General features: G+C 36.6%; 1 protein-coding gene across 10 annotated transcripts in view; it reads left to right on the forward strand.

The window, feature by feature from the left end:
• The window catches only part of AGTPBP1 (ATP/GTP binding carboxypeptidase 1), a 105,753-nt gene extending 79,031 nt beyond the window's left edge, over window positions 1-26,722 (forward strand). For 7 of the 10 annotated variants that reach the window (XM_079790470.1, XM_079790468.1, XM_079790471.1 and 4 more), the window contains 7 exons: window positions 2,229-2,382; window positions 3,414-3,594; window positions 4,872-5,001; window positions 6,682-6,813; window positions 9,121-9,297; window positions 11,720-11,880; window positions 26,035-26,722. In XM_079790470.1, the coding sequence (XP_079646596.1) occupies window positions 2,229-2,382; window positions 3,414-3,594; window positions 4,872-5,001; window positions 6,682-6,813; window positions 9,121-9,297; window positions 11,720-11,880; window positions 26,035-26,209 (1,110 nt within the window). In that variant the 3' untranslated portion in view covers window positions 26,210-26,722. Of the gene's footprint in view, window positions 1-2,228; window positions 2,383-3,413; window positions 3,595-4,871; window positions 5,002-6,681; window positions 6,814-9,120; window positions 9,298-11,719; window positions 11,881-19,053; window positions 19,439-19,466; window positions 21,019-22,256 lie in introns of those variants that run through there. The other 3 variants (XM_079790474.1, XM_079790472.1, XM_079790473.1) reach the window with 3 other exon arrangements.
• Window positions 26,723-27,578: the final 856 nt, after the last annotated feature.

Genomic DNA, 27,578 nt, shown 5'->3' on the forward strand with positions numbered 1-27,578 from the left:
TTAGAAACAAGCTTCCACATGATTAGAGAGGGAAAATGAGAGAAAAACACAGTCCATGGAGCAGCAGAGGTATCAAGGCTGAGGACACTAAACGATGCTCCCTTTATTTTAATAAAGATTGCAATAAAGGTATAATCAGGTATCTCTCTGAATAACATAGCACCACAATATATACTGTTGTTATTTAGAGGGTTACATGTTAGTGCTCTTTACTGATGTTTACCTGTTTAGTGTATGTTGAATTCCCCTACTTTCTTTCAATCCCATGACCCTTTTTTCCAGACATTTGCATGTTTTCTCACCTGGACTTCGGCCAACCTTTTTCTTTCTGGTGTCCTAAAACTTACTTTTACCCCATTTCCTCTTCGTCTGTCTTTTTTCCACACTATAGCAAGAGAGTTCTTTGATGGCAAATCTAATCATATAACACCCCTGCCTAAGACTCCTTTGTGATTTTTCTAGCCATTTGCACAAAGTCTAAAATTCTCACCAAGTCATTTCTTTGCTGTCTTCCACAATTTTTGCCATCTCCACAGACTGTGTGAGCTCTTATTTACTTAATATTTATTATTAAATAGTTTTAAAAATAATTCACTCTTTAAAGTTTATACACATCCTAAGTTAATATCCAGGGAATTGCAGGTTTAATGTGTAGACGTTTTTCTAATTCACAATGAAATACATACCTATTACATTTTTTAAAGGTAACCCACACATCACTTAGTTATCTCAATTACCAGTAGTTTGTGTTCTTCCTGCACACTTTTCTTCTGCCTGTACCTCTCTTCTCTGTCCTCTTCACTCATCCTTTGGCTCCTAGTTTAAATGTAATATTTTCCTAGGAGACCTTTCCTCACTGTGCAGACTCAGCTAGGCTCTCCTTACTACAAGCTATAAGTGCTCTGTATTGTCCCCACGTAGGGTAGATTCCTTCACTGTTATGTTCTTGGTACCAGGCACAGTTTCTGGCACAGAAGTATTGACCACACAGTGAATAGTGATTACGTGAATGAACATAAGCAAAAGTGTGAAACCAACTAAGTATCTTAAGTAAGGGATTGAACAGTTTATATTTGGTATGACCATATACTAATGATATTATATGGTATTCATAATTATGAATATGTGTGTGGTTGAATAAATTACTAAGGAATAAAAGCAGGTTTTAAAAAGTCGTGTAATTATAGTTTTGTTTATGTACATTGGCATTTGTTAGTAGTAATCTAAATGATGCAATTATGGATGTTTAAATTTTTTTCTTCTTTATCTTCCCCCCTTTTCACAATGAACCTATATTAATCCTGAAATTAGGAAAAGTTGTTACAAACTTTGTCTGACATAATTTTTCTGCATGTTTTACATTGCTGTTGTAGGTCTATAGTCATTTATCATTTCAAAATTCAGAAGGCTTTGAGAACCAAAAGCTTTTTCATATCCCATTTGGCAGCAAAGCCTGGCCTAAATTGATGTAAGCCTGTTTAGAATATTGGTTCCACTCAGAGGGACTCTTTTTATTTTTATTTTTTAAAATAAATCTTAATTTTTCAGATTATTACAGATGTTCCTCTCCCCCCCCCCTTAGCTCCCCTCCACCCGATTCCCCTACCCGCCCCCCCGCCACTGTCCTCATCCATAGGTGTAAGATTTTTGTCCAATCTCTTCCCGCACCCCTCACACCCTCTTCCCCCTGAGAACTGTCAGTCCACTCCCTTTCTATGCCCCTGATTCTATTATATTCACCAGTTTATTCTGTTCATCTGTGAATCAATTATTCACTTGATTTTTAGATTCATTGTTGATAGATATGTATTTGTTATCACTTTGTTGGTCATAATTTTTATCTTTACCTTTTTCTTCTTCTTCCTCTTCTTAAAGAATACCCTTCAGCATTTCATATAATCCTGGTTTGGTGGTGATGAACTCCTTTAGCTTTTTCTTATCTGTGAAGCTCTTTATCTGACCTTCAATTCCTGCAGATTTATAACGTGCTTATACAGGCTGCCTCTGACCCTGTTTGTGGTATTGCACATTTCATGGTATATGCACTGTATCTGTCTCGAGTTCCCCAAATACTGATGTTTGAACGACATCTGGCCCCTGAGGGTTCCAGAAAAGGGATTAGGAATCTGATTGACATTTAGTTATGTGGAGATCTAGATGCATTTATTTCTATTTTTCATAGGGGGTTTTAAAATAATTGTATATTTTATTTTTAAATTTTTATCAAGATGCATCTTCAAAAATTGGAATCAGCGCACAACCCTCAGCAAATCTATTTTCGAAGAGATGTGTTATGTGAAACCCTGTCTGGAAACAGCTGTCCCCTGGTGACTATAACAGCAATGCCAGAGTCTAATTATTATGAACATATCTGTCAATTCAGTAAGTCTATCTTCTTCACTCAAAATGCCAGTCGTCCTTACTTATTTTCCTTTGCTTTATATATATCTGCGAGGGCAATAACACCAGGAATAGGCATCAGAAGTCTTGGTCCTGTTACTGCCTAGCCCTCGGTCTACTTTTGGGCTTCAGTTTCCTCATCTCGAAAATGAGAGAGCTTTGTGAGATGATCTCTAAGGTCCCTTTTGATACTGATATTCTGTAGTTCTTATCCTTGTAAGTCATAACCATAATGTAACAAATTATTTTAAGAGTTTATGTAATAATGTCATCAATCAAATTTATAGCTAAATTTATTTATAAATAAAACCACCAGAAAGTTATCAAGTGTTTTAAGTCTAGCACCAAATAGCTACTTGTTTTTCTCGGCCATTTATATTTTTAAAGTTGCCTCAGATGTATAGCTGGGGTAGAAAAAATAAGAAAACTGTTCTAATTTTGATAAGAAAGTAAAATATTTTCAGGAAAGAGAAAGATCTTGCTATGAAAATATGATCAGGTGAGCTGTTATTTTGTAGATGGGTATATCTAAACGCATAGTGAAAATATTTCTCTTTGTAAATTTCTGAGAAGATATACCTTTTTTTCTGTACTTGTCATAGTGACTGTAAAACGGGTAAGATTATATTTTCCTTCTTTTCCCAATGACTTTATGAAAAATAATTTTATATTTAAAACTTCCCCAACTACTTGTTCTTTATAAAACCAATATTATATTAAAGAAATATTTTTTTATGTTAGGGTAATGATTGGTAAATAAGTGACTCGTAGTACTTATTGCATTATGTTCATATTATGAACTCCTTTAGGATGTGGCTTGCATGGGTTTCTATCTGTTTTCCTCTCCAGGGCTGAGTACAGTGCTTGTTTATAATTGGTGCACACTGAATTCTACTATGAATGTGTATCAGAATTCATGATTAAGTAGATATATTTCTAAAGCTCCAAAGTCAAACATCATACAAACTTTTAGTCATTGTTCATTTTAATTTGAGATTTTATGTGTACCTTAGGAAATCGCCCTTACGTTTTCTTATCTGCTCGGGTACATCCTGGAGAAACTAATGCAAGTTGGGTAATGAAAGGAACATTGGAGTATCTCATGAGTAATAGCCCTACTGCTCAGAGCTTACGAGAATGCTATATTTTTAAAATTGTCCCTATGCTAAATCCAGATGGTGTCATCAATGGAAAGTAAGTTAAGCAATAGTTATAGAAATATTATAGATAATTGTGGTGAGCCTATATAAAATTGTTGAAATAATATTATCCAGGGTGAATTTGGAGAGCAAATCTAGTGATTTTGCTAGAACAAATTTTTAGTGGGGAATTCATTTAAGATACATTTTTAAATGAAAATATATTTTGTATATTAGTAGTATGGCATTTTGACAAATTCTGTATTCATGACAGTATGATTTCATAAAATGTCTATCTTGCTTGAATTATTTGAGAAAAATCACAGTGTTAGGATATGAGAAAGATTTTTTTAACATATCCTCTTATATTTCTTTTTTAATTTTGTCAATGGTGTGATCTTAGTTGTAAGATTTAAAATCTCCTGGGATCTCTTTCCACTGATATGGCATGTTGGGTCCATCTGCTAACTTCTTCCTGATATGAGGAAGTACAGTCTCTGACAGAAGGAATTCTTTAGACTGGAGATGCTAGAAGATACTACTTTTTAAGTGAAGGTAGCTCATTGTTAGTACAATTCATTTATTGTGGCAAGTAGACAAGGTCTCTTTAGTGCATTGGAAAGATTCAATTTGACATGAGCATCTCCAAAGTTGAGGGTACTGTGTTTTATTCAATAAGTGTAGCATGAATCTTTCTCATATTTTAGGAAATTTTTAAAAAGAGGATAATTTATTTTTAGGTATGTTATGGTAATGGAACTAAAATGAAATTTTATGTTTTATTTTAATCAGTTAGAATCCTGTTTATATTTCTGTTATCACCTTCTGATTGTTTGCTTAAAAGTTTGCTCAGTGGCTGTAATACTTAATACCTATGATTAAATGAAAATGTTTTTAAGTATATATGCTTTTCATAAACTAACCTTTCTTAGGAGGGCCCAGATAGCACTTTTAATAATAACTAATACAATCAAAATATAAAATGTTAGTATAAAATGATTATTATGTAGTCAGAATGGGAAATATGGCCATTAATTTTTATAGAGTATGGAATAAAATCCCAGAATTGAGAATTAGTATTTTTCTATAGCTTGAAAGTTTTGACCTATGAATCTGAAAGCTTACCACACTTAATTGCATGTAACACAAGATCTTGGACACAGCAAATGCTTAATAAATGATTATTTAATGACTAAAATATGCATTCTGTTGAGCCCACCATCTATACCAATTTGAAATTTTTAGTGAAATAGAATCATAAAATCAAACCAAATATATATAAGAATTTATTGGTATCAGTGTTTGTCTATCATTGTGTTTGCATTTGTGTAGTCACCGCTGTTCTTTAAGTGGAGAGGATTTGAACAGACAGTGGCAGAGTCCAAATCCCGATTTGCATCCTACAATTTACCATGCGAAGGGGCTGCTGCAGTACCTGGCTGCAGTAAAGCGCCTACCACTGGTAAGTGCCAGGATTTGTTTGTGCTTTGTACAAAGACATGACTTTGTTGATTAAAGACTTAGTATTTTATACATTACTAGAGGCCCGGTGCATAAAATTGTGCACTCTGGTGGTGGAGGGATGTCCCACAGCCCGGCCTGCACCATCTTGCAGTTTGGGACCCCTCGGGGGATGTCTGGGACCCCTTGCTCCTTATCGTCCACCTGCTCGCTGCTCCTTACCACTTGGCTCACTGCTCCTTAGCACTGCCTCGGAGGTGGGAGAGGCTCCTGCCACCGCCGATGCACTCGCCAGCCATGAGCCCGGCTTCTGGCTGAGCGGTGCTCTCCCTGTGGGAGTGCACTGACCACCAGGGGGCAGATCCTGCAATGAGTGTCTGCCCCCTGGTGGTCAGTGCGCATCCTAGCGACCGGTTGTTCTGCCGTTCGGTGGATTTGCATATTAGGCTTTTATTATATAGGATTTTCTGGTTATAAAAGCTAAGTGTTAATTTCAGAAGCAATTTCTTCAAAATATCTTTTTCTGTTATCAGTCACTTGTGTACTAATTATGGTATCAATATAATGTATTTATATTCTTATTTCATCAGATTTAATTTTTATAATTCTCATGAGCCCTTTACCTTTCTTTTTTTATTTATGAATATTGGCAACTCCTGGTAGTAATTTTAGGGATTTAACTTCACTGTTTCAACAATACTGAGATAACAGTATTTTCAAAATTCTCATACTAGTAGCTTATATCTGAGCTCTTTAGTCAACTCTGAAGCTGATCAGTCTCGGCTACTCACGTGGGAAAGGTCGTATAGATGGGGTGGGAGGCTCCAAGAGCTGTGTGAATGGGCTTCTGTTTTCAGCAGCTTTTGTTTAGAATGTTTCCATTCTGTTAGTGTTTAAATGAGTTAATCTTTCTTTAGGAAAGTAACGTTTTGCAGAGGGGAAAAATTGGCATGTGAGCCTGTCCTTCATTTTTAAAATGATGTTCTCAAAAATTAAATTGAAACTATACCCTTTAAAAAACATTTATTTTTATTTTTTAAATTATTGATTCCAGAGAGAGGGATGGAGAGAGAGAGAGAGAGAGAGAGAGAGAGAGAGAGAGAGAGAGAGACATTGATTGGTTGCCTCCCACCTGTGCCCTGACCAGGGATGGAACCTATGACCTGGGTATGTGCCCTGACCAGGAATCGAACCCACCACCCTTTGGTGTATGGGACTGTGCTCCAACCAACTGAGTCATACCAGCCAGGGCTCACATGGGCCAGGGCTTAAACCACTCTCTTTTTAATAGTGTTTTTCATGAGAACATTTTCATGTGTTTTTAAATTAGATAAATATTTTAACAGCCCTTGGGGCAGTGATGACAACAGATGTAGATTTGACCTATAATTGAATTTATTATTTTTTTATAATGGTGCATAGGAGATATATAAGAAAAGAGTGGAATTTGTGGTTTGATGCAGGTCTTGCAAAGGAATTTCTATCCATTCTAGTAATCATAGGTTTCCTTCCAAAACTAGATATTTCTACTTTTATTGACTCTACTTGTTAAATGGTGGCTCAGTTACAGTAAAAGGATCAAGGAACACAGACCAGTTTATTGGCTTAATAGTAACTAGATTTACTTGACAATATATGAATTTGAAGGTTTTTAATTCTTAAAACATATAATCTTTTCAAGGTTTATTGTGATTATCATGGCCACTCCCGAAAGAAGAATGTATTTATGTATGGCTGCAGCATCAAGGAGACAGTGTGGCATACCAATAATAATGCAAGTTCCTGTGATGTCGTGGAAGATGTGGGATACAGGGTAATTATGACAGATAAGTCAGGAGTTTTTGAGATACAACTATGCATACAACTACAGAAAATAATTTAACATATAAACTACTCAGATTCTGTTCATGTTGCCATTTTGCTATTATGGTTTCAAATTTTTCATTTTAAATGTTTCTTCCAAATGTTTTTGCTTTTTACATTTAGATGTTTATCTGGAATTTGTTTGCTCTGCGATATGGGGACCTATTTAGTTTTATGTATAACCATTGATTAAACAGTACATCCTTCCTCGGCCGATTTTATAAAGCCATCTGTGGCATACCATTTTTCCACATGCACGAGATCTTACTGCTTCAAGCCCTGTGTGCTTTCATTCTCCTCCTACATTTATGCCTAGACAAGCACCCTAGGTTAATTTGCAAAAAAGTTTCAGTAACTAACCACTGCCCTTAAGCAGCAGCTCAAAGTACATTTTTATTTTTGGTTCTCTCTCTTCCCCTTTTCGGAATAAATAAAATGTTAGAGTTATATAAAAAAAGGACATAATCGAGGAATTCAAAGTAGTAAGTGAAAGTCATCTCACAGTTACTGATTAAGCAGTTTTGCTATTCTGAGCACATTAATTCATAGATTATACCTAGAGAATGTGAAGTTTTTGTTTGTTCAGTGCTCCACAGCTACTTGTTTTTTCACCTGTTTGTTGGCTGTCTCTCCTGGCCCTCACATGGAGATCTGTGTCAGTCTTTATGACAATTCCACAAGATTTCCATTGTGTGCTTTTGTTCTTGTTGTACGGATGTGCCAAAACTTATTTATCCAGTTACCCCCTGTTGGTGGTCATTTGATTAGTATTCCAAATTGTTCTTCATAAAGATTATACAAATTGATGTTCCCCAATATAATGAATGATAGTGCTATTTCTCCACACCCTTATTACATAATACTATTATTTTTGCCAGGTTAAAAAAAACCTCATACTTTTAATTTGTGAATCTATAATTTTTAGGATGAGTATTTTCTCATATGTTTGACCAATTATGATCTCTCTTTTTCAAAATAGCTTTTTTGCATATTCTCTGCTTACTTTTGTGCTGGCCACCTAGTTATTATTGTTTTTTAAACTATTTGTATTACAAGTGTAGCAAATTATTTGTGATGTATAGTAATTTAAAACTTATATTTGTTGAATTCTTAAAAAATGGCTTCTGGGCTTTAAGGTTTAGAAAAACTTTTCTCATTCCAAAATTTAAAAGTATGGTTCTATGTTTACTGTTTTTAGTTTCATTTTAAAATTTTACATTTAAAATTTCATTCTAATTAGAAGTTAATTTACTGAAGATGAGTGACTGGAGCTTGTTTTTCTCAGTGGCTATCCAGGAGTGTCAGCATTAGTGAGTGATCAGTCTTTTCTTTAGTAACTGTAATAACTTTAACAGGTACCTTTGGTTCTAATTTTGAATCTTTTCTTTCTAGAGATATATCTATTCCTGCACCAATATCACAATTTAACTTAGCCTTAGGCATATAATTTAGGTTAATATCTGCTGGGTTATTTCTCCAGTCATTGCCTTTTCTTTCAGAATTCCTCAGGGGGTATTCCCATATTTACACTTTCAGGTAAACTTCAGAATGATTTTAAGTTGCCATAAACGTTGTAGGCATTTTGATTGTGATTGTCTTAGTTTTATTGATAAATTTGAAATGATTGACATTTACAGTGGCAAATCTTTTTTTGTTGTTAACCCTCACCAGAGGATATTTTTTCCATTGATTTTTAGAGAGAGTGGAAGGGAGGAAGAAAGACAGAGAAAGAGAGAAAAGAACATCAATGGGAGAGAGACACATCGATTGGTTGCCTCCTGCACACCCCTCGGCCAAGGTACAAGCCCTTGACTGGGAATTGAACCCAAGACCCTTCAGTCCGCAGGCTGATGCTCTGACGACCGAGAAAACCAGCTAGGGCTACAGTGGCAAATCTCTTAATTAGTCAAGCCATCTTTCATGACTGTAAAGTTTTTTTCATTTTTTAAAACATGTTTTCTTCATGGTTTTTCTTACATAGTTTTTATTCCACTTAACTGGTTGCTACTATACTAGTAAATGTGATACTTTCGTCCTTTCTATTTTCTGATTATTTTTCTAGGAAAGCAGAAAATTCTAAATCAGTAAGAGAATTATTTTGATATTTTGAATAACGGGGGGTATAGCAAGAAGATCTGCATGACCCTGCTTTAATCACTGCGCTTTTATGAACATTTTTTAAAGATTAAAAACTTAGAAAAATTTTAAGTTAAAAAATTTCTTGAAATATTCTATTTTATCATTCTTATCCTTGCAGACTTTGCCTAAGATACTGAGCCATATTGCCCCAGCATTTTGCATGAGTAGCTGTAGCTTCGTAGTGGAAAAATCTAAAGAATCCACAGCACGTGTTGTGGTTTGGAGGGAGATAGGAGTACAAAGAAGCTATACCATGGAGAGTACTTTGTGTGGCTGTGATCAGGGAAAATATAAGGTAAAACATTTCAGGACTTATAGCCTTAAAATAATATTTGAAGACTTTTTTCATATGTATAATCCAAAGGTTTTCAAGTATATATTCCATGATACATTTGATATACTGAGTTATATGTAATTTGCAATGATGAAATTGAATTGTATGCAGTCTTAAACATTTAAAAAAATTTCTTTGAACTAAATAGTTTGCTTTGGATTCTCACAAAATCTTGAGTATATTTACATTCATACTTTTAAAGAAAACATGTTATAAATACTGATTAGTAATTTATAATGAGTTGTGCAAGTAATACATTATTAATAAAATTTTTATATCATTTTAATTTGTTGGATGTAAATATATTTTTATGCATTTAGAAATAAACACATTACACTTATTTATAAAGTTTTTGAGGTATATTTTTGTTGAAAGTATTTCAGATTTCCCTCTTTCCCCTCCACTGACCCCCTCTTGTGTCTCATTTTTAAATGTATATCCCTTTACTAAATATTTTTATTTACTAAGACTACTTTTCTGTAGTGCCATACGCTTTTATTGGAAACAACCTGAGTTTAAACTCTGCTTTTGAAATGTAAGACTAATACAATATTAGGTGACTTTGAACTTAAAAATTTTAAATATCGAGAACTTAATGGACAATGAATTGGACTTTATACACGCAACAGCAAACCTGAACATCTTTCTTGCCTTGGCACAGAAAGGTTTTTTAGGTGTCCTGTTTTGTTTTGTTTTTGACGTAGGGCAAGAGGGAACTGAATCTAATAGTGACTTTCATTTACTTCACATAAAGATGGTTATAACTTTATGTTTTGAAAGAGCTAAAAATCTTCCAATTGTTTAGTATTAAAAATGTAAACATATTACAGTTGTCAGAATGTTTAAGTGGAGAGAGAGCCTAAGTAATGACTTTCAGTCTGTAACAAGCTGGAAGAAGATTTTGTAGATTTTTGCAACTGACATTCAAGCTTTTGGGGCCTGGTAGAATAGAACTTAATGACATTTCAGTACTTTGTGTTTTAGGTTGACCACCGTATTCTCTTCTTCCAAAGTGTAATAATAACTTTTGAATTCTCTCCAAATATTGTAAAACGGTGACTTCTAGTTTGCCAAAGGCATGATGGTGATGAGAGAGAAAATGTAGCTTGAGCACCATTCCAGCCCCCAAACTCTGTCCCCCAGTCATTGCTTTAGTGGACAACTCTGCCATGGACATTCAAACTCCATGGAGAGAAGTGTGTTTTACAAAGCCAAGTGTTTTTATGTCTGAAATTCAATTCTTTGATCATAACATACACTTCTTTTTAGTTTTTTTTCTTTTTTTGATTAATAAACTTTTGTTTTTTAGAATAGTTTCAGATTCACTGAAAAATTGAGTGGAAAGTACAAAATTCCCACCTACCTCCATCCCCACACATGCATCAAACTTATTAATATTAGCTAATAAGTTGTGTGAGTCTAATTGTAATTTTTAAAAAATATTTCTTCGCCCTGAGAATGCATTATTATAAAGGCATGTTGGTTAATTAATATTTTTTACAATTTATTTTCTTCATTTAGCCTGTGCCTTTAGTCTTGTCATTGAGAAGGTGTTTTACAGTACCTTGTCTCTAAATAATGTCAGCTCTCTTCTATACATCCAGCTTTTATTGGTGTAAGAATTTCACTTATTTTAGAGATTTATTTTTATCTGAAAATTACATGATAAGCAAAATCTTGATTTACACTCCATTTTTATCCTTTTACATGGTTACATTTAACTTCCAGTAAACCTTATATTGTTTATTGAAAACTCCTGTGTATAAAGGGTATGGGGGTTGTGCTAAAATTTTCTCTTTGCTTTAGTAGACAAAATTTGAAATGGGCATTCTTAATTGACATGGAATATAGGAACTTATTTTACTTATACCTCATTGGCTTAGATTTGTTTGTTTCTTTTTTGACATAGTTACCTTTCTTTTATTTGTTTATCATACAATAAAAGTACCTATAATGTTCAAGTATACAAATTGGAGCCTTGATTTTAACACTATAATATTTCAACATTGGCATCCAGAGTAGTGGATTATAAGAAATATTAGCGAGATCTTGTAAAAATCTAATTTCTCACATGAACTCTAAGGGTAACATAAGCACAAAATGTTTATGTATTTCCCCCCCCCCAGTGTATTGGTGAAAATAGTTTGCATTTGATGAATAAGAATAGATAGTTTAGAAATGATTTTTAAAGACAGTTTCCTTTATGACTTAGAATATCTAATATTACTAAGACATTCTGTTTGTTGAGTCCTAGGTCCATACAAAATATTAATCTTCTAATCTTATTAATATAATTATAAATTCTTTTTATGTAATTTTAATGAGATACATCCAGAGGATAGCAGACATCATAGTTACACATATAATATTGCTTTATATCCAGGGCTTACAGATTGGTACTCGAGAATTGGAAGAGATGGGAGCAAAATTTTGTGTTGGTCTATTGCGTTTAAAAAGACTGACATCCCCATTGGAATATAGTCTGCCTTCCAGCCTGCTTGACTTTGAAAATGACTTGATTGAATCAAGCTGCAAAGTAACTAGGTAAGGCACACTTGTTTATTCTGTTGTTACCTTGTAGTATTCTGTTAGACTTCATTAAATCAGCTAAGCATAGAAAAGGCACAGAGATTTTGACAGCTGAGAACATTTTTAAGATTATTATAATTAATTTTACATATTTAATATTTGTTCCAAGTTGTAATAATATTCTTGATTCTTTAATATTGATTTTTAGATGAAATTTTAATGAAATATTCTTAAATTTTGAATGCTGTTTTTAGTGATTTTAATGGTTTACCTTTAACCTCCCCAAAAAACAATGTGGAAAACAATATGTATATCAGGTGATATCTAAATTAAGAGGGCTTTAGAATTAGGATTCATACTTTACAAGGAAGTCTATTTTGTTGTTATCTACACACATCATATAACTTTCCAATAATCTTCTGGTTACATATACTAGAAACAGCTAATTTAGTACACCTTTGAAACTTGAACTGTATCTGCCAAATATTCTTCTAAATAGGTAAATTTTGGTTCCTAAAATTCAATGTATATAAAATTTGATCAGCTATAGGATCAGAAACAATTCAGTATCATAGTTCTTAATCATAATATTAGACCTTAGAATTTTATAGTTTGATATATGAGTAAGAATACTGTCATTATACAGAACCTTAATTTTTGTTGTTATTGACTTGTCATCAATTTAATTATTGCCATGCTCTATTATATATCAACTTAGCAGTTTTAAGTATAGTAAAACATCAGTTAGAACTCTGTTCATTGTGATAGCTGACAGAATGATCACCTGAATTTTCTACCCTTGAAAGTGTCTGCTAAACAATAACGGAAGCTAATATAAAGATTGTTAGTTGTTCTCACTCATGTGTAGAAACCTCCTTTTAAGTTATTTCATGTATTCTCCACCCACCCCAGCTTTGTTGAGGTATAATTCACAAATAAAATTGTAAGATATTTGAAGTATGCAGTGTGATGATTTGATATATGTATACAATGTGAAAAGATTTCCCATATTGAGTTATTAACATATCCATCCATTACTGTACACGTTTGTGTGTGTGTGTGTGTGTGTGTGTGTGTGAGAATATTTAAGTTCTACTCTCTTAGCATATTTCAATTATACAATCTAGTGTTATCAACTATAGTCACCATCACATCCACAGACCTTATTCATCTTACAGCTGAAAGTTTATATCCTTTCATCAACCTCTCCCTATTTTCTCACCCCCAGCCCCTGGCAACCACTTTTCTCCTCTGTTTCTATGAGTTCCATTTTTTCCCCCCTTTCTTTTAGGTTTCACATTGAAGTTACATCATGCATTTTTTTTTGGGGGGGGGGCTTATTTCACTTAGCATAATGTTCTCTAGGTTCATCCATGTTGTAGCAAATTAAAATATTTCCTTTTTAAAAAAGAATGGTTTATTGATTTTTAGAGAGCAAGAAAGGGAGAAGAGAGAAATATCAATGTGAGAGCATAATATCAATCAGCTGCCTCCTGCCCGCCCCCTACCAGAGATCAAACCTGCATCCCAGGCATGTGCCCTGACAGAAAATCGAACCAACAACCTTTCCGTGCATGTGATGATGCCTAACCAACTGAGCCACACTAGCCAGGTTTCCTTCTTTATTAAGGCTGAAAAATACTCCATTTTAATCTATGATAATTATGAAAACCTAGAGGCCTGGTATACGAATTCGTGCACAGATGGGGTCTGGCTGGCCCGTCCTGATTGGGGCTGATCAGGGCCAGGCTGGCCAGGGGGAGGGGCCGTGTGCAGTTGGCCAGCCGGCCCCACCCCTGATTTGGGTGGGGGCGCCAATTGGGGCCGCATTGCACGTCAAAGCAACCGGTTGTTCTAGCATTCCAGTCGCTTGACTTTTATATATATAGATAAGTTTTCAGTTATTCTCTTAAGTGTATCTACCATGCTTCATTCAATAAATATAATTTAGTTTTATAAATAACAATGGAAATCTAAAAAATAATTACAAGTTTAACAAAGCTTAAAAACTGATCTGTAAAATTATTTTACTTAGAAATCTTGAAACCTCTGAATGTAAGACTTTATATTAAAAAGGTCACAGATTCTTTAAACCATGTTAGTATTACTATGTATATAAGCTATAACTATTCTTTATTTAATGTTTGTTTCTAACCTTCTGTCTCTTTATATTTAAGAATGTCTCATAATTAGGACATAGCTGTTTTTATAAATTTTAATCTGACAGTTATATTTTAATTGAAATATTTAGTTCATTTACATTTATTGTAATTATTGACATATTTAGACTTAACTCTACCAGCTTATTACTTGTTTGCTATTTGTTTCACTTGCCCTGTGGCTTTTGTTTGTTTTGCCTTTTTTAGATTGATAGATTTTAGATTGATTTCAGATTTATATTGATTTTTATCCTCTTAATTTCTTTTAATGGATACTTGGTATTACTTTATACATTCTCAGTAATCAAAGTCAATACAGATTTGTACTTTTATCTTTTATTGGACAATATAGGATCCTTAGAACATGTTAACTCCATTTAACTCTCTCTCAATATATGTGCTATTGTTATCAGATATTTTATGAGTATACTATTAATATTTTAAACTTTACAGACATTATTACTGTTTTATGCAGTCTTTGGATTTCCCCATACATTTACTGCCCTCTTCCCCCATTTCCTCTTCATTCCTTCCTACATTTCATTTTTTATCTGAAGTAATTTTTCTTTTGTTCAAAGAATACTGTTAAGTCTTCATCTTCAGTTTTGAGGGATATTTTTGCTGGATAGGTAACTCTGCCCTTCATTGAAGAGGCCATTCTGTTGTCTTTGGTCTTCCACTATTGAGTTGTCAAGTTAGGTGTCAGTCTGATTGTTGCCCTTTGAATGTAATCTGTCTTTTTAGGCTAAGTTGCTTTTATGAATTTCTGTTAGTCTTTGGTATGTAGGGATTTTACTTAGGATTTTATTTATTTTTCCTGGGTTCACAAGCTTTCTTAAATCTGTGGCTGGATATCTTCTGTCAATTTAGGGAAATTCTTAGTCATTTTCTCTTCAAACATGGATTCTGCCCCATTATGTCCTTTCTGGGACTCCATTTACCTTTAAGTTTGACCTTTTCATAGATCTTCTGTGTCTTACTCTCATGAATAAGTTTTCTGCTCTTTGTCTTTCTGTGCTGTGTTTGGGCTTGTTTTTAAACCTTTAATTCACCCATGCTCTCTTAGGCTGGGTCTTATCTGATGTGAAATTTATCTTTTCAGTTATTAATTGTAGTTAATTAGGAAGGATTTAGACATTTTCCCCCTAATCCTCTTGTACTTAGCAAAAGTGTTATTTTACATGTCACCTGAACTATTAAATAGTTTTCTCAGTACCCCTCATTTAAAAGATTTGAGAACTGATAAACCATTTAACAATACTTCTCATTAGGATTTTGCAGTGATGACTAAATTTTAGTATATTGGGCATATGGAAGAAGTATTTGAAATTTGAGTATGTTTAAAACATTATCAAAAAGTGAAGTTGAAAAATACCAAATTCTGTATAGTGTTTCATCGTAATACAAAATGTACCCATATTGAAATGAAGCCTAATTACTGCCTTTCAATCAAGCAGTATTTGGACTTCTTTTTTAAAAATTGAGATAAAATTCACATAGCATAAAATTAACCATTTTAAAGCGAACAATAGAATGGAGTTTTAGTACGTTCACAATTTTGTGCAATCACCTGTCACCTCTATATAGTTTCAAAACTTTTTATCCAACCTCCCCACCAAAGGAGACCCTCATACCCATTAAGCAGTCATATCTGGCCCCTGACAACCACTAGCCTGCTTTATGTCTCTGTGGATTTGCCTATTCTGGATATCTTAATATATAAAAGGCCAGGGTTGTAACGACCGATCACGACCGAAGGCTGACCAACCTGGAAGTCCTTCAGTCAGTGCTGGGTTGCTTTGGTGACCCAGCGCTGACTGCCCCGCTGCAGCCTAGTGACCCAGTACTGACTGCCCAGGTGGCTGAGACCCAGAGAGAGAGGCAGGGTCTAATCTGCAGCCTCAGTGGCAGCTGTTGATCAGTACTTGCCTCTCTTTCTCTCCCTCTTTCTTTCTGAGCCTTGCCAGCAGCTGGGCTTTTCTTTCTTTCCCAGCCTACAAGGGGGCTGCTGTTCAGCACCGCCTCTCTGATCAGGACCAGAGATAGGCCCGGAGATGCTGACTGCCATAGGAACCGACCAATCAGAACCAAATGTGGGTGCTGTGAAGAACCAATGGCTGACTAGGAGGTGGAGCTTTTGACACTGACTGGCATAGGAACCAACCAATCAGAACCAAATGTGGGTGCTGTGAAGAACCAATGGCTACGTAGGAGGTAGAGCTTTTGACGTTGATTGGCATAGGAACCAACCAATCAGAACCAAATGTTGGTGCTATGAAGAACCAATAGCTGCCTATGAAGCGGAGCTTCTGATGCTGACTGGCATAGACACCAACCAATCAGAACCAAATGTAGGTGCTGTGGGGAGCCAATGGCTGTCTAGGAGGTGGAGCTTTTGATGCTGACTGGCATAGAAACTGACCAATCAGAACCAAATCTGGGTGCTGTTGGGAGCCAATGGCTGCCTAGCAGGCAGAGCTTTTGATGCTGACTGGCACTGAAACCTACCAATTAGAATCAGAACCAAATCTGGGTGCTGTGGGGAGCTAATGGCTGCCTAGGAGGCGGAGCTTTTGACACGACATAGAAATTGACCAATCAGAACCAAATTGGCTGGCAGGGGAGGGCTGTTGGGGGCGAGATCAGGCCAGCAGGGGTGGGTGTTGGGGGCAACCATGCCAGCAGGGGAGGGAAGTTAGGGGCAATCAGGCAGGCAGGCAGAGGCAGTTAGGGGCAACCAGGCCAACAGGGGAGGGCAGTTAGGGGTGATCAGGCTGGCAGGCAAAGGCAGTTAGGGGCGATCAGGCAGGCAGGTAGGCAGGTGAGCAGTTAGGAGCCAGTGGTCCCACATTGCGAGGGGGCTGTCCGACTGCTGGCAGTCGGACATCCCCCAAGGGGTCCCCAATTGGAGAGAGTGCAGGTTGGGCTGAGGGACCCCCCCCCCTCCATGCACGAATTTTGTGCACCAGGCCTCTAGTTTCAAATAAATGGAATAATACAATGGGTGACCTGTTGTGTCTGGCTTCTTTTCACCTTGCTTGTTTTGAGGTTCATCCTTATTGAAGCATGTATTAGTACTTAATTCCTTTTTATGCATACAGCATGAACATTAGAAAATTTGATGAAAATTGTTCCTAATACAAGTAAAAGAAATAGAACTTAAGCTAGAGAAAGACTTTAAAATATGCTTAGTTTTACTTCTATTTTGTATTAAAAAATTAAAAAATCTAATTTGATGTATTTTGATAAAGGTAGAGGACCTTTCTAATAAGGTATAGGGAGTAAGTACAGGTCTGTGGATCAGTTAACATCATTATGCCCCTTGTTTAAAGGCTGTACTGATCCTGTCATTATAATAGACTGCCTTGAAGTTATTATAAAGTAGTAATAAAGATACTGATTGCTACAGACTATTAACACTAGAATGAAATATTAAACTCTATATTATCCACACTTTGTTTATGTGAAGCTAGTGTTTATACATACATAGGAACTTTTTTTCTGAGAAAATTAAATTAATATTGGTAAAGAAAAAATTATTCGTGACACTTTTTGAAGCATGGGAATCAGGCTTTGTTCAGGAGTGCTGCTACATGAGGTTTTGTAGTAGTGGAGAGAGATTGGGCTCAACTCTGAATACAGTAAGGAAAAGTGGAGGTTTATAGCCAAGGAGTAGAGTGGGGGGTTGGTGGGCTGAAACATCGGGGCTGTGGGAGATATTGGCTAATCGGACTTGACAGAATTTTTGCTGAAATCAGGCCAGGGTGATTAGATGTTGAGAGTGGGGGATTTTTGATAAACTGACTCAGCAGGATTCTTGCTGAAACTGGACTAAGAAGGCAGAGCCACTGGAGTAAGGACACAGCCCTCGGTCAGGGCCTACTCCTCTAGAGGACTCAGAGGAGCCTGACTTAAGTTTGGTCAAGGAGAGTATTTCTGTCAGTATAGAGGACTTGGGGCCACATGTTAACAGTAATATTGAATACATAGCTCTGTAGTAAAGCTTACTGGTATTAATGTGCTTTGTTTTTAATATGAAGTTTACCATTCAATCAAGCCAATCTTAAAAGATCTTTCTAGTTAATGGCTGTGATGTACATACTTGAGCCTGGTTTGCATTTCTTAGTCATTTATTGCTGCCATGTAGGGAATTCTTACAGCTATACTTGCTATTGGGATATCTTCTAGGCAGATAAATCATGCCATATAATTGAAGATCATATCACAACTTCCAGTCCACTTGAAATCATAGTGGCTTATAAGTACAAGTGAACCAACCGATTGTGTTTTTGTGCTGAGTCAATGAAATGCTGTTGTACTCACAGATACAGAGGAGATCCAAGTCATCTAGAAAAATAAGTTTGGGATTTATATGAGCACCTCAGGACCCCAGGCCAGATTAGATTATAATGAGAGCTTTGAGGCTTATAATACTAGTAAGAGAAGGAAATGCTCCTTATCATTGAGATCCAGGTAGATATCAAACTAGTAATTTCTAATCTCTAAGATTTAGCTATACAAGGAATTTGCTGACTATATATTTTATAGATATTTGTGTGTTTTATTTTTGGTAGCTCTTGGAAGAATGAAGTTATTCCTCTCACATAAGTGTCTACTTGAGACTTTAATATAAAAATATAGTATATCAGAATAAGGAAGAATACATATTCCTTCAAAGAGGATTCATTCTATCCTTTGGTAGGCTGTAGAGTAGGGCAGATGGCTCCACTCCAGTGTGGGACCTAGCTGACTTGAGGTGGGTTTGCAAAACCTGTGAAACTTGTTTGATCCTTGGTTCACCCCTTCCCCTTTCTAGGGCGTAGCCCTCCAGAGGTCACAATTGAAGGCCTAAGACTTCTTTCCTCACTACCACGGTGCTGCCAAAAACTTTGTGTTTATTTTCTGTTTCGTTTGTTTTGCTTCCTTCTGCTCTGCTTCTCGGTTTTGTGTATTATGTATTTTAAAAATTTGTCAAATGCCATTAGGGGAAAACTATTGGGGTCACATCTGTGCAACTCCCTTCTTTCAGGAAACTTGGCAGCTCTGAACTCCCGTTTTTGCCTGCAATCCTTTGAAATTGCTGAAAGCTCTGATGACTTCCCTGCCTCTTAGCAGCTGCCCTTGCCTGACCTTGGTTGCCTATGGACTTTGCCCCAAGCACCCTTTCCCTTGATTGATTTTGCTTTGTATCCTTTCACTATATACCAGGTGTACCGGTTAATAATGCAGATTTTTTCAATCGATGGAGTTACACATATGTTGATATATATGCGATTTGATATGTATGCTATTTTGTTGTATTGACAGCAAGCTTCAAAACTGCATATGTCAAATTTTCTGAAGGTGTTAACATCATAGATATTTTTACGCTTAAAAATGTCGAATTTCATGCCAAAAAAAGAGCATTTGTGGGAAGTTTTAATTCATTACTTTATTTTGAAGAAAAGTGCTGCTGAAAGTTATCGTATGCTTCGGGAAGCTTATGGTGAACATGCTCCATCTCAAGATACTTGTGAACGCTGGTTTAAACGCTTTAAAAGTGATGATTTCGATGTGAAAGACAAAGAACGTCCAGGTCAACTGAAAAAGTTTGAAGACCAACAATTACAAGCATTATTGGATGAAGATGCGTGTCAAACTAAAAAAAAAACTTGCAGAAAGATTAAACATTGCTCAGCAAACAATTTCCGATCGTTTACAAGCAATGGGAAAGATTTTAAAGGAAGGAAAATGGGTGCCACATCAACTGAACGAAAGACAAATGGAAAACCGAAAAATCATCAGTAAAATGTTGCTTCAGTGGCACGAAAGAAAGTCTTTTTTGCATTGAGTTGTGACTGGCAATGAAAAGTGGATTTATTTTGAGAATCCCAAACGCACAAAATCATGGGTTGATCCAGGTCAACCATCAACATCGACTGCAAGGCCAAATCGCTTTGGAAAGAAGACAATGTTCTATGTTTGGTGGGATAAGGAAGGTGTGGTGTATTATGAGCTTCTAAAACCAGGTGAAACCATTAATACTGATCACTACTGACAACAAGTAATCAATTTGAACCATGCTTTGATCGTAAAACCACCAGAATGGGCCAGAAGACACGGCAAAGTAATTTTGCTTCATGATGATGCACCATCACACACTTCAAAACCAGTTAAAGACACATTAAAAGATCTTGCCTGGGAAGTATTAACCCACCCGCTGTATTCACCAGACCTTGCTCCTTCAGATTACCACTTGTTCCGATCGATGGCACACGCACTTTCTGAGCAGCACTTCAAAATGTATGAAGAAGTGGAAAATTGGGTCTCTGAATGGTCTGCCTCAAAACAAGAAAAGTTCTATTGGGACGGTATCCACAAATTACCTGAAAGATGGAGGAAATGTATAGCTAGCGGTGGACATTACTTTGAATAAAGCACTTTTGATGTTTCTCTTGAAATTATGTTTTCTTTGATTACAAAATACACATTATTAACCGGTACACCTGGTAAGTCTTAGGTGTGTGCTGAATCCTGTAAGTCTTAGTAGCAAATCACTCAGCCCAGAGTGGGACCCCCAACCTGTGCGTGCCATTCTGAATTTCTGTTAAGTTTGATTATTATTTCAGAGATGTTAGTGTTTTATTGAGAATGATCAGAGACAGCTGGTATTGTAATCCCTTTATACGTGTGGGAAACTGAGGCTCAGAGATGCATTTACCCAAGGTCATCCATCTAGTAATTCCCAACAGAACCAGTAATGCATCCAGGTCTAACTCCAGAATTCCCCTGTACTTCCATTATATCTTGTGTCTTCCAAGTAACTGAACAGGTGTGGCTTCAGTTTTTGAAGCTCTCCTGTGTCATGTGAGGATTTAATCATTTAATCCTCCATGTGTCTAAGGAATCTTACCTTATAATAGACAAATATGCAAATTGACCGTACCTTCGCTACATCCAAGCAACGCCCACTAACCAAGCCACGCCCACCAACCACGCCCACCAGGAAACCGTTGCAGGGACGTTGGGGTGTGGCGGAGCCCAAGGCCGGGAAAGCCTCCGCCCGAGGCTTTCCCGGCCTTGGGCACCAGCGGGGAGCCTGCACCCATCGCAGGAAACCACTGGGGGTCGGCTCCTGCGATCGGTAGCAGGGATGCTGGGTGCCGCCAAGCCCAAGGCCACCACCCGGGGCCAAGCCCCGACCTTGAAAAAGGCAGAAGGTGGTGGCCACAGCCAAGGCCTGGGTCCCCGGTGCCGGCAGAAAGCTGGTGCAGGCAGCCAGGTGAATGAAGGTCTATTGCACGAATCTTCGTGCAAACGGGCTACTAGTGTTCTCAGAATAATAAAGTAAGTTGGAGTTTATTAGTTAATTACTGTTTCCCAAGGACAGTTTAGTTATATTTTCCAACAAAGTATGTGTAAATTAGCTTTCCCCCCACCCCAAATAAGTAACATTCTCTTGTTAGATATTCTATACACTAAGTCTGAGTGTTGGTATGTGCATGTGCAAGTGTGTGCAAGTACTTACATGTATCCTTATATGTCCATCACTTAAGATGGACAAAATTGTTACTTGTATTTTCTGTGGATAATTTTATTCACTTTGTGATATTTAGGAGATGCTATATCTCTTATAAGATAGGAATCTAATTATATAAATAAAATATTCTCTAATATTTATGCACATAGATATTTTCTGCCACATCAGACCTGACATTTCAACCCAAAGATACAATCAGCAAGTCACAAATTGCTGAGAGTTGGGGCCATGGAATTGTTTGTGCACCAGTTTCAGAAATTCTACTCCAGATTATCTTTATTGTGCTGTCTTAAAGTAGGTAGGTTAGTCTCAAAATTGTAGCCCAGCGTGAGATTAAGGAGGGACTCAGAGTTACAAAGGTAAGGCAGTATTTTTCGTCCTATTGGCCTGGGGCAGCTCTTTGTCTGGGCTCTTTAGGAATTGAGAAAGATTTGATTTACACTTTAACAAGGTAGGCTTTATAATGTCACAATAACATTTTATATTTGTACAGCTTAAGAGTTCACAAATGCTTTCACATTTACTACCGAATTTGAGGCAAACAACTTTGTGAGGTCGTGGGGCTGATATTGTTATCTCGGCTTCACACGTGAGAAAAACGGGTGCTTGGAGAGAGAGACTCGCTTAAGACGCGGCTGGTTAGTAGAAGAGAAGAGGCACAAGAGAATTTCTGACTCCATATACAGTGTTTTGTTTCTCTCATGCTTGTATAGGTAACAGAGCTGAAGATCTACATTCTGATGTCTCGGATGGCCAATCAGCTCTAATGGAAGTAGACGGGTGTACGTTTGAGGAAGATGGTGAATTCTTTAGGTTTAATTTTATGCAGTGCTGATTAATAGCTTAATATGAAGATAGCTATAAAACGTTGAATCTGAACGAAGCACAGTTTTTTCCTATTTTAGAAATAGTTGCAATTATAAACCTTTTCTGCATCACGATGACACCATGCAGCGGAGAATTTTACTGCCTTCATCTGTGAGAAGGCCCTTTGGGTGAAGGTTTTGCATTTTTCTTGAAGCAGCACAAGGAGGATTTGTATTTAGACTAAAATGCTATTTTCTTTTAGAATGAAATGTTCCATATTGAATTGTTTTTGGCTTTGTCATCTTTACACTAAGAATTAAAATCCAGAATAGAAGGCTGTTAAGGCAGGTGTATCTAGGACAGCTATTGGAAAATGAAGCAAAAACAGGGTAAAAGGAGTAACTTAGTACATGAAGAAAATGAGGGAAATGAGGAAATAGTGGTGGGAAACCAAAATTACAGCAATGGGAAAGAATTAAATGTTGATTAGACATTTTTTATGACTGAAATAATATTTGAATTCCTATCTACTAATGGAAAGGGATTAATTATTTTATAACCCTAGGGCAAATTACCTTAAAATCTTTCTCTTAGGTGATGGTTATTGTGTGATAATGTGTGTAAAGGTACTTCCTAAATTGTAAAGTGCTTAAAACGTATGTTGTAATTATTAATAAAAGTGAAACTGAATTGCTGTGATTGGTCTTGTGCCTTAATTTTTTTACTAAAATGAAATCAGTGGGAGGGGGTGATGTGAAAGTCACTGATCTTGCAGACCTCGTGGCTCCTCATAGACAGTGCAGTGGACATTTCGTTTAGGTCCTGCAATGTGTCAGGCACTTCTGGGAGCCGCCAGGTGGTACTAAGATGGGTAAGTCACAGTTTCTGACTTTAAAATGCTTGTGATTTAGTACTGAGAACACAGGCCCCCACATGTAGATGGTTTCAACTGCTTCTGATAGTGATCAGGTGGAATGTTTGTGCAGGGTGCAAAGGGAATAAAGAGAAAGGGCTCTTATCCCAAGCTGGGCTTTAAGAAAGGAAGACATGTAAAGATGAGCACAAGCTGCGGTTTGAAAGAAATGTGAGTGGTGAGAAGGAAGATGTGAAGTACGTCCTAAGCAGAGGAAACAGTGTCCTGTAAGTGAAGACCTGTAAAGTGTGAGGCAGGGAGTGGTCTGGACATTGATTGGCAGGACTTGCTTGCTGAGAATTTTGGTTTTATGACCCAGTGAATGATACTGAGAAAACGCAAGAGGAGCTGGTTTGGTGGGGAGAACAATGAACGTGCCCCATCAGTTGAACGTGCCACATTCACAAGGTGCCTGTGAGATAGACATGTGACTATACTAGCAAGTCCCGGCATACACAGGAAAAATTCAAGGCAGAAGCTGGGGCTAGACATTTGGATTTGGAAATGATCAGAATGTAAATTAAAATACATGAACTCAGAGAGGGCATGCATACAAGAAAACAGAGCACCTACTTCTACGGCATACACAAGGGGTGAAGAACACTTGGTCAGGGTTGAGAAGAGACAGAGGAGAGTCAGAATTTCCCCCACAGTCAGCACAGCAGAGAGACCTAGAAAAAACGGACTGGAAAGTGGCAGCTGGAATAGCAGTAAGAAGGCTGCTTTCCATGGAGTGATGGGGTTTAATCTTCCTTCCCTTCTCTCTCAGTATTCCTCCAGTTCCTTGAACCTAGATCTGATCGCTCCTCCCCCACCCCCCTCTACTGCTCACCCTCCACTTCCCAGTACATCAGTGAGCAATGAGGGCCCAGCCCCATCACCATTGCTGGAGGTACTCTGTATCCTTCAGTGGCAGGCTAGGAACATGATTTTGTTAGATCTGCAGATTAACCATCAGGGCCAGTATGGGTTACCGGAATGGAATAGGAGTATGAAACTGGTCCACTCTGGGTATAAGGATGATCATGTCTTATTATGACAGTGTCCAGGAAGAAAACAAGCAATTATGTGGCAAGAGATTGGTCTTTTCTTGCTTTCTCTCCTCACTCTCTCTTTCCCCCTCCTTTGCTTCAGCTAGTCTTCTATTTGAAGAATCACCTGAGACATCCTGTGAATTTGAAATAACAAGGTTGAGCAGAGGAATGAATTAGTTTCTCAAAAGAAAGAAAATAATCATTTTGAAAGGCAAATAATTTTTTCTTTTAATCTAACTTTTCCCTCTAAAGATATAACAGAGTCATCATAAGTATTTCAGATGCATAATTGAAAGCTGCACAGTCGTTTTTATAGTGTGAGGTCTGTTGTAAATTCTCCCATAATCCTCCAGGCCACTCAGCTTGGTTTATGAGGACTACTCCATCATAGTAAGAGGTAGTTTGTTATATATAAGGTCACGATGGTTTTGTAATATATTATTTTCTCTTATTTAATGAACAAAATTAAAACAATTCTAGGAAAAAGGATACTCTTACCAGATGAGTTTGCATTCTCTTCTCAGAAAATTGGAACCTTATAATCCATTCACTTGTTTTTCTTGCCCAAACTTGCAGCTATCTGGACTGAATTTGATACTCAGTTGCATGAATTCTTTCATTTTAGGGGTCTAATGACATCTGCTTCTCTGCTCATTTTAACAGATTATTGTTCCCTTTTTATTGTCTGATTTTGTAGCTTTTAATTGCACCAGTGATGGGAAATCCATTTGGAAGCAGGTGGGATATAAACGAACATACATCTATATGAAATTAAGATAGTTTGGGTCACAAAATGGGGACATTGAAGTGCTGCTGTAGTGTTTTGTTGATTGTGTGTGTGTGTGTGTGTGTGTATAATCTCTCAAATGAGGAAAATCAGAATACTGCTATTTTCTTGAAGAGAAAACAATATATATCCTAGTGGAAAGACTGTCTTAATCCCAAACAATGTACCTGATGAAATATGTAGAAGCACTTAGTGCTTTTAAGCAAATATATTATTCCGTGTCCCCAGGGAAAGTAAGTAATATGAATATGGAATGTTCACTTGTTTTTAATTTTTATTCTTGACCAATAGAAACTGAGGATGGATATATGTTTTTATGGCAAATAATCACTTTACAGACTTAGAAGTGATGTCAGTGCATTACTGGAGGAACCAATTCAATACCCAGTTTCTTCTTTTTTTATACTTTATTGATTTTTAGAGAGAGAGGAAGGGAGAGGGAGAGGAAGAAACATTGATGTGAGAGTGCACCATCGACCAGCTGACTCTCACTGGGGACTGAGCGTGCAACCCGGGCATGTACCCTTGACTGAGAATCGAACTGGCCACCTCCCGGTGCGCAGGACGACACCCAACCAACTGAGCTGCACTGGGCAGGGCTACTCACAGTTTCTTATAAAGCCTACTGAAATTATTGGTTGCTTGGTTTATGGATGAAACTCTTCAAAGAAGTAACCTAATGAGAGTCTATTGTTTTTTGTTGCTCTCTAATTGTAGGATGTATATTGACACTTGTAATATAATTAAAAACTAGCATTTCACCCTTTATTATCAATGTAAGAAGGTTTTAACTGTTATAAATCTCTTAATTTTTTCATTTGAGTAACATTTTTAAAGTTGGCCCGATCAGATTTATTACATTCAAATCAAAGTTACTCCAGTGTGTTGAAATAATCTTAGAACCTTATAACCTAATGAAGCCTTGTATGTTCTGTGTGCTTTGGCTGCAGCCCTACCACTTATGTTTTGGATGAAGATGAACCTCGATTCCTCGAAGAAGTTGATTACAGTGCTGAGAGTAATGATGAGTTAGATACTGAATTAGCTGAAAGTGCAGATTATGAAACTTCTACTCAAGAAGAAGTATTTTCTGACTCTGATTCATCCAGAACATACCTACCGTGAACCCTCTGCTGTCTCTTGTAAATGCAAAGAAGAAATGAACTATCTTGATTTTTATTACATGAGAAGTTTGGAAGAAATGAGTTTATAGAGAGCTGACTCGTAAAGATAAAAAGAAACTTGGGCCTGTTTAGTTTCAAGACAATAAATATGTTATTAATTCATGATAAAATTGGCACTTGTTTTATTTTAGCTATTCAATGCACTTTATATAGCATTGAATCATCAAGTATTGGATTTATGTTTTTAAAGGAAAACCTGAGTATCATTGCATGAATTTTTATCTCCTTATGGTGATATCCTGCATCAGATGGATAATTCTGAAGTGTGTGAGAACATAAAATCTAAATTCTAGAGTTGTTGAGAATCCTGAGCTTTTGAGAACTAATATATATGTACATGGATGTCTATAGATGTGTCTGTGTAGGGAGGGTGGGTAGATATTGAAGATAAGACTGTTCTTCTGAATCATGTTAACTGTTGAGCTGTGATTGAATAATCCAGAGTTTGCCTTGAAACCATTACATTCTACATTTACCAAATTAAACAAATAAAATCAATATTAAATATTGCATTCATTTCGTCATCCTTTCTAACCAGTTCAGATTATTGGTTTATAGAATCTTTGCGAAAATATTATAAAAATCTAACATCTGAACACACATTGAGAAAAATTTGTAAAAAAAAAAAGCTTAATTTACCAGTGTTAAGTGTTTCATGGTATGGCACACCTCTACCTGTTGTAAAAGATGTAATTGAACAGCTCTTTTGTCTAAAATGGTGTCTCCTGGGTGCACCTGAAGTTGATCACTGCAGTCAGTTAAGAAGCTTTAAAAATGCAGTGAGGACACAGTCCACTGTTAAATGTCTAGTTGTATGCAAGCGTGTTTAGCATTTCCTGAGCTGTGCTGTGTTATTAGACTTACGGAAGTAAATCCATTCAGGGCATGCCCACACTGGCACGTGAGTCCTAGATGACTGCAGTGAGTTTAGGCCTTTTCTTGTAGTGCCATCTTCCCAAGTTTAATCTGTCTTGCTGCAGGAATGAATTTGTTTTCAAATAAAATATAACAAGTCCAATGATGTTGGATAAGCGCTTTATGAACTAAGTAGCAAAAGAAATCCAAAAAGATACCTCATTAACATTCTTTTTTTTCCCTTTTTAAAATCTTTATTGTTGAGAGTATTGCAGTATTGTACCCCCTTAACTCTCCCATTACTCCCCTTGCACCCAGTTCCCACCCCACCCTAGGCCTTCACCACTATTTAATGTCTGTGTCCATGGGCAATGCATATATGCATATAAATTTTTTGGTTAATCTCTTCTCTGGACTCAGGGGCTTAGGTTTTAGCACATTAGTTTTGCTTATTC

This window comes from Cnephaeus nilssonii (assembly GCF_951640355.1).
Source record: "Cnephaeus nilssonii genome assembly, chromosome: 14".
In the NCBI taxonomy this organism is placed as follows: domain Eukaryota; kingdom Metazoa; phylum Chordata; class Mammalia; order Chiroptera; family Vespertilionidae; genus Cnephaeus; species Cnephaeus nilssonii.